The sequence below is a fragment of the Callithrix jacchus genome, chromosome 19, assembly GCF_049354715.1.
Source record: "Callithrix jacchus isolate 240 chromosome 19, calJac240_pri, whole genome shotgun sequence".
Taxonomy (NCBI): Eukaryota; Metazoa; Chordata; class Mammalia; order Primates; family Cebidae; genus Callithrix; species Callithrix jacchus.
In genome coordinates, this window is record NC_133520.1 from 17701045 (window position 1) to 17713446 (window position 12402).

Genomic DNA, 12402 nt, shown 5'->3' on the forward strand with positions numbered 1-12402 from the left:
TGCCAAGATTTGATAGTAGTACAATATTGAGAATTCCCACCCAGCAATGGGGCTTTTATTATTATTATTATTATTCAGTTCTTTTCTTTAGGTAAGGCGTTGCCGTTTGCTTGGTATTGTGCATGTTTGTTTTAAGTTTTTCGTAGCTATTTTTGTTGTTTTTAGTTTGTTTTACTAATGGACTGTTAACCCATTAGTACCCTTATATAAGTATGGTTTTTGATTGTTGATCTACCTGGACACTTCACTAAACCTTCGTATTCTAATAATTTGACAGGGAATCCTCTTTAATTTGTAGGTAAGAGTTTATCTGTAAATAACAATTTTGGCTTCACCCAAGAATCCAATACTACCCTGAATAGTGGCTACTACTGAATAGTAGTAGCCACAGAGGTACTTATTTCTTACCAGGAGTTATTTGGATTCCATCTAAGGTTTCATTCAAAGTATCTTCTGCAGATTTATGATGTGCGTGTGTGAGTGGATGTATAGACAAAATGTGGTCTTTTTGTAGTTTACCAAGCCATTCCATTTTTTTTTTAAATCAGCAAATGTCAGATTTACCAAATATTTTCAGTATCAGTCTTTGAGATGATTTTATGGCTTTTTTTCCACTGCTCTACAATAAAATAACTACAATAATAGATTTTCTAATAGTGAGCCATCCTTACAATCCTGGTATATTACTTTTTTCAGTATATTGCTGGATGCAATTTGCTGTGTATTTAACTTTGGGTTTTCATGTATGCACCTAAGTTAGGTTGGCTTATGGTTTTTTTTTGCTGTTCTTGTCTAGTTTTGATATCAGGTTGTGCTAGGAGTCAGACAGATTAACTTATTTTTATATGACGTGGAATAGACGTAGCATGTGTGAATGATACATTCCTTAGGTGTTGAAGAACTCATCTTTAAAGTCTTCTGGGTGTGGTGCCATCTTAATGGATAGTTTTGTTTTTTATATAGCTTCCATGGTTGTTGATACATATAATTTGTTCTTTTGCTTCGTGAGAAAAAGAGTTTTAATTTTTCTAGAAAAGTATTTCAGTTACATTTGCTAACATTTTTTTAAAAATCTCATATTGTTTTCAACCATTCTTATATGTTCTTATATATATATATTCTTATATATTCTCTTGGAGTCTTTTTCTTGATCATATTTATCGAACAGCTTTTGGTTTTATAGATAAAATGTCTTAAAAGTAATTTCTCTTTCATTAATGTATCCTTTCATTAATTTATTTCTTTGGGTTTATTTTGTTGTTCGTTTTCTAGAATCTTGAAAGCTTCACTTTCCTTTAAAATGTTTAATATGAAATATTACAAGAATATACAGTTACAGAAAATAATATAATGAACACCTGTGAACCGACCATCTAGCTTTATCCCATTTTAACATTTTCTCGTATTTGCTTCAAATTTTAACATTCAGATAGAGCTCCTTGTGAAACTGTCTGCAATCTCATTCTCCCTTTCTTCCCTTTTGGAATTAACTACTTCCTTGAATTTGGTATCTATCATTCTCATGAAAGCTTTTATATATGCTCCATATACATGTAGCGATGTTAAGTAACATACAGTACTGTTTTATGCTTTTTAATCCTATATAAATGATATTCATGCCACTTGCTTCTGTCACTTATAATTATGTATGTAAAATTTATCCAGGTTGATTCCTGTAGTTCTAATTTTTTTCATTTTAACTACTGAATAGTATTCTATTGTATAACTATACCACCATTTCTCCATTCTCAAGTTGCTAGCAATTTAATAATTCCTGATTTCTGTCACTACAACATAACGCTTGTATACAGCTTCTTGGACATATGGTAAAAATTTCTTTAATATAATATCTAGAAATGGAATTGCAAGGCGGAAGGGTTTGCACAGTTCAACTCTGATATTGCCAAATTGTTCTCCAGTGGTTGTACCAGCTTACCCTTCCACCAGCAATGCAGGAGAGCCGCTGTTGCTCCACTCCATGCCAACACAGGTTATTTTTCTTGCCCTCATTTTTTTTCCATTACAAACTGCTGATAGTAAATTTTCTTGTACATGTTTCCTGGTACACATGTGCAGGAGTTTCTCTGAATATATAGCTAATTCAGTTATTAGCTCCATTTTGTTTTTGGTATGTTTTTTAAAAAACATGTACATGTCCCCCTCATTTGAAATTTCCCTCTTAATAGTAACACTTAACTTATTCATAGATACATCTCACTCATTGTATGTATCATGCTTCTTGTTCTCTTTTCTGCCTTTGGTTTGACAGTTTCTTTTTCCAGTTTTTTCCCCACTTTAGTGGTTTGAAAGTTATATTTGATTTTTATTCTATGAATAGTACTCTTCTAACTCATTTAAAGGTATATCATATATGTGTGTGTGTGTGTGTGTGTGTAGAAGTCATCAGTATCCATATGAGGCAGTCTGTATAGTGGTTAAGAGTGGAGCCTGTGAGGCCAGACTACCTGGATTCACATCCTAGCACTACCACTTTTTAGCTGAGTAACCTAGAGCTTATTACATAAACTCTCTGTGCCTCAGTTGTTTCATTTGTGAAGTGGAGATAAAATAGCATATACTTCATGAGGTTGTTGTAAGATCAATGAGTTAATATACGTAACATTCTTAGGGCAGTGCCTAGTACTTGGATCTCTTTACCAGATTTTTCATCTATGGAATGGGCAGAAGACCTGCCTATCAGAGTTGCAGTGCATTTTTATATGTATTCATTCAGCTTAATACACTATTTGAGCACCTACTATGCACTTTTGAATTAGATACGGTTCTTGGCTTCGATGATCTCATAAGGGAACAGACATGAAACGCAATTTCAATATGACTTAACCTTAAATACTCTTCCCATGTCCTCTCATGTCCCCCTTCTAATCTGTGCTCCAGATTGAGACAAAACATTAATCAGATCATGCATCCTCTGCTAAAAACATGTTAACTTTCATTATACTTTACATAAACCATAAACTTCTCACAATGGCCTGAGCCCTCAGGTTCTAAAACCTATGCCTCCCTCTCTAACCTCGTCACCTATCATTCTCTTGATGTCTACAGAACTCCTACCACCCTATCCTCTTCTCGGTTCCTTGAGCCAACACACCTCAGTGCCCTGTGCCAGATACTGATACACCCTGATAGCTCTTCCCATGGCTGACTCATCTTTCAGATCTCAGCTTGATTAGGTCAGTCTGTTAGTTACGAACAACAGGATCCACTCTGGTTGAGAAAGAAAAGGACTTTAACAGTATCTGGTAGTTCGCATACTCTCCAGAAGAGCCAGAGGCCAAATGTGGAAAACAACAGTACCCAGACACACTAGAGGGTCTTTCAAATTCCCTCTTCTTTTTTAATTCTCCCCAATCCTTATGTAGATCTGTTTAGCTATTCTCCATAAATCTTTCAAATGTGTTTCTGCCTGTTCTCTCTCTTATTTTGCATCACAAACATTCAGAACAAGTCTGAGACTTGTTCTTAATATACTTTCTTAGGGCACTCGGGAAAAAAGTTGAAAGGCAAAGCCTTTTGTCAATCCGGAGGCTGGGAACATTTACACACTGATCATTTTTCTGTACCACTTGTGACTGACCTACAGATTAGAAGTCTGAGGAGGACAGGGACAATAGCTGTTCTATTTGTAACTCACACAATCTGACAAATACATAGTCAACATTTGTTTTCCAGTAAAAGAAAAGTTGAGCAATTGAGGTATGTGCAAGGAAGTAAATAGCACAGAGCAAGGACTCTTGACATAGTGAGGGTGAAACCGAACTTTGCAGAAATTATGACAGCCAATTATGTCAGTGAAAGAGATCTGACCTAACCAACTCCATCTCACTTCTAACCCCTGAGCTGTCCTTGTGCATTTCTGAGTTTAGGCAGAATAACTTTGGGAGGAACTTATAGTTTTACTTTGAAACAAAGATGACAACAGTCCTATCCCAAAACAAACCTCCTTACTGCCTGGGGACCTGACTGCCTTTGTAGGACTAACCAATTAGCCACAAGATTAGAAATTATCATTTAGGAGTCATACAGTTAGAGGCCACAAGAGTCTAAGCCTCCCTAATTGCTCCTAGGGATAACATCACTATTATAAAACCTAGGATTGGTGCTCAAGGTATCTTCAGACCCCACACTGGATGGATCAGCTGGTCCTACCCAGATCGATGGTCTTGTGGCTTCCACTCAGGAACTGACTCAGCACTAGAGAACAGCTTTGACTCCCCATTTCCTGGGGGACCAGTCAGCACTCCCCACTACCTTCCCACCACCCATGAGATTATCCTGAACCCCAGTTTTTAAATTTTCAGGAGATTCATTTGAGCAATAATAAAACTGTGGTCTCCCGTGCAAACCAGCTGTGTGAATTAAACTCTCTATTGCAATTTCTTTGTCTTGATAAACCAGCTCTTTCTGGACAATGGGCAAAATGAACCCGATGGACAGTTACAAAGGGTGAAATGTGGGAGTGGGATTACAGATTAAAGGAACCTTTAAGAAGGATTCCCAGAGAAGATGAGGCCAAAGCAGACTCTTGAAGGGCAAGAATTATCCAGGCAAAGAAGGTAAAAATAGAGAAGAGTATTCCAGGCCAGACATGGGGGCTCACACCCGTAATCACAGCTCTTTGGTAGGCTGGGGTGGGCGGATCACTTGAACCCAGGAATTCGAGACCAGCCTAGGCAACATGGTAACACCCTATCTTGACAGAAAGTACAAAAAAAATTAGCCAGGCTTGGTGTTGTGAGCCTGTAGTGCCATCTACTTGAAAGGCAGAGGTGGAAGGATCACCTGAATCCAGGGAGGTCAAGGCTGCAGTCAACTGTAATTGCACCACTGTACTGCAGCCTGGGTGACAGAGTAAGACCCTATCTTAAAAAAAAAAAAAGTATTCCAGACAGATATGTAGCATAAGCTCAAACAAATGTCAGCTAGTTTGGGGTGGTGTTGCTACATGCAAAGTAGAAATGTCAAGAGGTGAGTCTGGAAGGGTAGATGTGGTCATGGAAGGCCTTGCATGTCACTCCACAGAGGCTGGGCTTTTTCCTATGGGCTATGAAGCCACAGTGTGGATGAGGTCAGTCATACTCAGATTTGAGATAGATCATCAGGTGAGTGTAGAGGTTGGCTTTCAAAGAGGCAAAACTAAAAATAGGAAGAATAGTTATGAGTTAAAAAATAATGTAGACTGAGCAGGGGTAAGTAGTAGGAATACTTGTAAAGAAATTATTTGGAGGTCAACTTGGCAGTGCAGGGTGGGTTACTGGATAGGGAAGGTGAGGGAAGAACCTCAAATAGTGTCCAAACTTTTGGCTTGGACAATGATGTCACTGAGGTAGAAGAAGTGGAGGAGTAATAGGTTGGCAGTCTTGGGGAGGGTGGGAAGATTTCCAGTTCAGTATGGTGAAGTGGTCCTTAAAGTCCCCATAGGGACTTTATTAGATGTTCAGCAGGTACTCAGATATAAGAGTCTATCTCATGGCAAAGACCAGGGTCAGAGATGCAGACTTGAGGAGAGAGCAGCATGGGGGTGATAGTGAGTTCACAAGAACTGTGGGAATGCTCTGGGAGCGGCTGCAATTCCCAGGCTGGCATTTGGTCCTGTTGACATTCTTTTCTCTTCCCACCTTCCTTGGTGTTTATCTTACCTCTGATCATTCCTTCTCAAATGCTTTGCAGGCTCTTCTTTGTCTTCCCATAGAATGTGTTATTTCTGTGTGATTTCACCGCCGGGGACCCCTACTGTGCCTCCATCAAACCTTTACCTCCAGCCAGTTCAGAATACTTAGTGGGTTTTTTTTTTGGAGACTGAGTCTCACCAGGCTGGAGTGCAGTGCACGATCTCAGCTCACTGCAACCTCCACCTCCTGGGTTCAAGTGATTTTACTGCCTCAGTATCCCGAGTAGCTGGGATTACAGGCACAAGCCACCACACTGAGCTAAATTTTGTATTTTTAGTAGAGACTGCATTTCACCATGTTGGCCAGGATGGTCTTGATCTCTTGACCTCATGATCCGCCCACCTTGGCCTCCCAAAGTGCTGGGATTACAGGCCTGAGCCACTACACCCAGCCTCCAGCTCAGAATTCTTATATAAGATTGAGACGTATGTCTCCAACTGCTTTTTTTTTTTTTTTTTTGAGACAGAGTTTCGCTCTTGTTGCCCAGGCTGGAGTGCAATGGCACAATCTTGGCTCACTGCAACCTCTGCCTCCTGGGTTCAAGTGATTCTCCTGTCTCAGCCTCCTGAGTAAATGGGATTATAGGCACCACACCCAGCTAATTTTGTATTTTTTACTAGAGACAGGGTTTCTCCATGTTGGCCAGGCTGGTCTCGAACTTCCAACCTCAGGTGATCCGCCCGCCTCAGCCTCCAAAGTGCTGAGATTACAGGTGTGAGACACCATGCCAGGCCTCCAACTGCTTTCTAAGAGAAAAGAGGTAGTCAGTAGTGTGGACTGATTATCCAGGGACCACATGAAGGGTTTGTACCTCACTGTCCTATTAGCTTGTATCCAGGACTGGCACTTAGAATTGATCCTGGCTGTGACTATCTCTTGTTTCTCTGAAAATACCAAATGTGGAAATCGGGTCAGATTTCAGACCTATTAATAAGCATTAATATGCACCTCCACACACAATCCCACTGTAATCCTTCTGTAACTTTCTCAAGGATATTAACTCCCCCTTTATGCTTAGTGTATTGTTACCTTATCAGGAACCAAAATTAACTCCCCCTTTATGCTTAGTGTATTGTTATCTTATCAGGAACCAAAATTAACCCAAAATGGAAATAAAAATTTAAATCTTATTGATACAGAAGAAAAATTACTGTTTCATTCATAAAAAAAGGAAAAATAGTTTACATGGATATACCTTGTTTTAAACAAAAATCACAACTCTTTTGAAAAAGGGTGTTTTTTGCTGTAGAACTCCTTGTTCTGGGATCCTTATCACTATTTCAATGATGAAGGAACTCTGAACTCCTAGGCAAGCCATGCCATGCCATACTTTCTATACATGCACAAAAGCTGGATAAAACACAAAACCAGCATTTTGACAAATTCACTTTAAAATGTTTTCCACGTCAACTACTTAAAAGAAGTTAGAACAATGTGATCTTCTACTGCCCAGGAAGATAGAGTGAACTTGGATATGATGAAGAACATTAAAAACAAACACACAGAGCGCCTGGTTCTGGCTGTGTGGGCTACAGAAATGTTTCCTGAGTTTGTCTCCGGTGATGTGTTGAGCATCAACTGTGCCACAGTTCACCAGAAGCGACACTCTGGTTCTTTACTATATTCCTAATGTGAACCGATTTCTTTGAGTTTAATCATCTGGGATGATTGCTGCAGTATGAGTCTTTAGCATTTTGAAAATCCCACAGAAAAGATTAAGAAGGTTCTTCTTCCCAGAAGACACTCACAGAACTCATGCTTCTTCTATAGGGCTAACTGTTCAGAAATTGTAAGGTGCATGGTCATCACCAGGTGAGCAGCTCTGCAGGGGCCCATGGACCATACTCATCCTTGCGTGTCCAGGGGAGCCAGCCTGTATATGAGCAGTAGGAAGTGGCATAACAATGCAGAAGGGCTCAAGGCAACTTGGCATTTTTTTGTGGTCAAACTCAGGCTCATCAAGAGTCATACGGACTCATCTCAATTTGTATATACACCTTCAGACCCATACAGATAGATGTATAAAAACATGATCATTTCTGTTCTTCACAAAGTACTTAGAATTCTGACAAGAAATATTACAAGTTTATATAAATGCCCATTTGCATAGCAGCTTACAAATTCAAAAGTTCTCAGAGGCTGGGCGCGATGGGCCGTGCCTGTAATCTCAGCACTTTGGGAGGCTGAGGCAACGGATCACTTGAGGTCAGGAGTTTGAAACCATCTTGGCCAACATGGCGAAACCCCGTCTCTACTAAGAGTACAACCAGGTGTGGTGGTGGACACCTGTAATCCCAGCTACTCAGGAGGCTGAGGCAGGAAAATCACTTGAACCCAGGAAGTGGAGGTTGCAGCGAGCTGAGATTGTGCCATTGCATTCCAGCCTAGGTGACAGAACGAGACTTTGACTCAAAAAAGAAAGTTCTCAGAGAATAGGAGATACTGTTTTAGCCATCAGCCTTGGCTCAGAGTACTTCTGACACCCACAGGAAACTGTAAAGGTTTTGTACCCAAGTTGTAAATTCCTTTTATCCATTTACGACATTTTCTCTGTCATGTACTAAATTCTATCCATCTTCACATTGATTTATTGTTATCAAAATACATTCAAACTGTTTATATACATACACATATAGGTGGACATGTATATATATATATGTGTGTATATATATGTACATATATATTTATTTGATTGAATCTTGTGAAACTGCTCATTTTTTTCCACGTTTGACCTATGAAATTAGTTTTTTTCATAGGGATGAACCTAATGAAATCTGAACTGTAGCTGGCGGGTTATGTCTTATATATTACTAAGCAGTACTTTCTGCTTCACTTCAGCAGGGAGAATGTAAATCCTTACTCCATTCACCAGTTCTTATGTAGCCTTGAAAAATTGTGCTTGCAAACTGCTAATGAATTTCATAAAAATACTTAGAGGTATAGTAATTTCCACATATTTAGCATTTAACTGGAAAAAAAAAGAAACTGAGCATGTTATCTTTGTAACTGGAACAGCCTACCTTATCTTTATAAAGATGGCTTTTGCAGGCTTAAGGCCAGGTCCAGAATCAACAGGCCAAACAATAAAATATCAAAGCATTTCAACTGGGAATTCTGCTGCCTCTGTGTCCTCCATAACATTCAATATTTAGAGTGCCTGAGACACTGTGCTAAGCACCAGTAAAAGAGAAACGCCCTGAAGAGTTCAAGAAACTTACCATCTTTCAAGAAATATAAAAATAGAAATAATAGGATATTCTAGGTGTTTTAAGTTTCAAACTGGGACAGAGTAAAATGTAAAAAGACAGCACTTCAGAAGTTTTAAACTGACTTCAAACATTAAAGGAAAAAGGCAAATACAAATGTGCTTTGCGTCTAAATCCAGGTCAATATGATAGTCAAATGTGCTCTCCTCCATGGTTCTGGCCCCAAGAATTCCTCTTATCACCCCAAAAACAGTGACTAGAGATCCTCCAGGTCAGTTAAGTCCACGGCCACTTTCAAGAACAGAGTGTCATCTTTAATGTAGGTGTTCTTGGCATTCTCCAAAACAGAATGAGCCACAAAGCGGGGACAGCCAGATGCAATGTTCATCTCCCCATCAGGTCTTTTAAAGCTGCTGCTGTTGGGGTCAGCCTTGAAGGTCTCCATAATGTGGTTCTTTTTGCCACTCTGGTCCAGAAGCATCAGGGTCACCCTCTGCCTGAATGGCCACTGCAACAATGAGTCAAACTCTCCTCGCATGACCACAAAGTACAGGGACAGGTGTGTCCCCTTCCCAGACCCATCCCCATTCAGGTATGCTCTAGCACACAGCCGGTAGCCACAGCGGCTGGTGTAGAAGGACTGGCTGAAGATGGACACTGTGTGCCCGTCCACCGCCTCTCTCTTCTTCATCTTGTAATCTGTCACCTTCCAAATGAGCTTTCCATTATAGCAAGTACCCTCCAGCAATTTAAATCGCTCTTCATTTTTATTCAGCTGTGCTTTATGAATATTAATGTGGGTATCATGTTTGTTAGTTTCCTCTTCTAAAACAGCTGCAAATAAGGAAAAAGAAAGATTGCATAGGCCTAAAACATATATTTAGAATTTTCCCAAAGTGGAATTTGGGAATTCTGGTATCTTAAAGATGAGCCGAATTCAGTGTCTGCAAATGGAGCATTTACTGTAATAATACTAACCCAGGAAATATCATGTCTCGGCACACTGCCTCCAAGGAAACCTTGATGTGTACTATTAAACTCACTGAAGTGTAGAGAAGACACACTGAGCATTCAACTAGGGTGAATCAGCATGCTGAGCCCCATACTTTTCCAACTAGAATGCTTTTAAATAGTCAAACCCTTTTATATTTTTCCATACCTAAACAATGATCCCACCATATCTCTCCCTGCACTTTCTCATTATTTTCCACTCTTCTTAAAAGTCATCAATCCCTGTTGGAATTTGCAGTCCTGTTTCCAGTCTTGGAATTTCCTAGCCCAGTTCCCCAACCCCGCTCATAGTCCTCCTTCATTTTTGCCTGAGTAGCTAGAAATCTCATGATGCTCTCACAAATAGCAGATTCAGCCATTGTTTATCCTGGACAGATGTGACTCTCTATTTGGCCAGGTGTTTGTTTCATGAACACATGCAGACAAATGAGTCACCAAAAGAGAAATAAGATATCAGACATACCTAATCGTTGATCATTGTTTTCTAGCAGGGTAATTTTCTGTTTCACTGTATCAAGTGCTTCCATCAAAGGCCTCAGGTCAAATTTATTTTGTTGCTGTTTAACCGTTTGTGATAATTGATGCATTTGAGCTTCTAGCCAAGCCGACTTGTCAATGTGACTGGCAAAAACCTTTCATTACAAAATGGATCATGATGTTTAAAAAATTAGTTACTATTTTAGTAATTCATTGAGATTAACTTTTTTTTTAATTCAAACATATCACATTTAATCAATCAATTAACAGGATGAAAAATACAAGCCCAGAAAATAAAATTCAGTGAGGATCACAGAGAAATAAGCCACCTAATTATCTTCCTCCTCCTCTTCTCTTACCACAGCTCCTGTTCTAAATGTTTGAACTTCTCTTTATCTAATTTTTATCCTCCCTTTGTTTCCCTCTGCTTGGTTCTCTAACCCATTTTTATATATTTATTTTCATGTTATCTCTCCTCTTGCCCTATCACTTCTTTCCCTTCTTAGAGGCCAGTCTCCTGATTCACTCCTGCTCTGCCAGAAGTTGGAGAATGAGATGGAATAGGCCCACCTCTTCTGGCCTGAGCTCTACAGGTGGAACAGAAGGCCCTGAGTAAGGCCTAAACGCTTGACTGCTCTCTCAGGTGGAAAAGATTAATAAAACTACTACTCCCTTTCTCTGAGTGTGTATATACAAGGTATGGCTACTCAGAGTACCCATTTTATTTTTTCACTTTCAGTATTTGATAAATTACATGGGGAATTCAATACTTTAGTATATAATAGACTTTGTGTTAGATGACTGCCCATCTGTAGGCTAATGTAAGTGTTCTAAGCACATTTAAGGTATACTTGGCTAAGCTATGATTAATAGGTTAGGTGTACTAAACATATTTTTGACTTATGATATTTTCAACTTAATGGGTTTATCAGGATATAACTTCATTGTAAGTCAAGGAGCATCTGTACATGTATATGTATATATGTATATACACATATACGTATATCTTACATATATATTTCACATACATATATTGTATGTATCTGTGGGGGGTATGTATGTATGTAATGTGCTGGACAAATATGGAAATGATAGGGCCTAGATTTTCTGGGATAATCTAAATTTCAAACATATCTCCTATACCATATGTCTTGAAATCTTTTTCACTATAAATTTTATAATCATGATAAAGATATTATTCATCAGAATTCATTTGTGGTTACTTAACATTCATAATTTACAAAGTACTTCTTTTTGCTATATTTTAGTGATGTTTAAAGTGTTTTCTTCCCAATGGAATTAATATTTCACTTGTTCACTACAAAATACAGGACTACAGATGCTCTCAATGAATCTGCAATCAAGTGATTAATACTGGCCCAACATTAATTAAAACCCTAATTGCTATAAATTATGTAGAAGTGTTGTATCAATGTTAAAGTTACTGGGGTTGTGTAAAAGAAGATCTTTATTCTGAGGAAATATATACTGAAATATTAGTATGCAGAGGTAAAGGGCAATAATATACACAGTGTACTCCCAAATGGTTTAGAAAGCGCACATGCACGTGCACACACACATCGGGGAAGGAGCAGCGGCGGGGAGCATGAATGATGAAGCAAACAGCACAGAATGTTGAACATGAGTGAATCTGGGTGGAGGTTATACAAGTGTTCTTTGCACCATCTTATTCTTACAGCTTTTCTGTATATTTTAAATTACTTCTCTTTAAACACTTAAAAGAAAAATCCTCACTGCAATTGAAAGCCAACTTTTGGCTTTCAATAGAAAGGCCATTTCTCACCTGGATGTTTGAGAGGAAGCTTCCATTTCTGCCAAAGAACTGTGTATGCTGCTTGAACTCCTTTTCAATTTTACTTATAGTTTCTTCTAGCTTCTGGATTTTACTTTCTTTCTGTCCTAGGCTCTTGTATAGGTCAGAAATCTAATAACAGGAATGTGAGGAAAAATAAGGCCACTGAATGTAATGGCATGCATATAAGTTAAAATCATAC

The 12402-nt window shown here is 38.8% G+C and overlaps 1 protein-coding gene across 27 annotated transcripts in view; it reads right to left on the minus strand.

Moving 5' to 3' along the window:
- Positions 1-8263: 8263 nt before the first annotated feature.
- The window catches only part of TRAF5 (TNF receptor associated factor 5), a 46825-nt gene continuing 42686 nt past the window's right edge, over positions 8264-12402 (minus strand). For all 27 annotated transcript variants that reach the window (XM_078356623.1, XM_035280456.3, XM_078356631.1 and 24 more), the window contains 3 exons: positions 12192-12332; positions 10374-10542; positions 8264-9733 (listed from right to left, as the gene is read on the minus strand). In XM_078356623.1, coding sequence (XP_078212749.1) covers positions 9156-9733; positions 10374-10542; positions 12192-12332 — 888 coding nt within the window. In that variant the 3' untranslated portion in view covers positions 8264-9155. The remainder of the gene's footprint in view (positions 9734-10373; positions 10543-12191; positions 12333-12402) is intronic.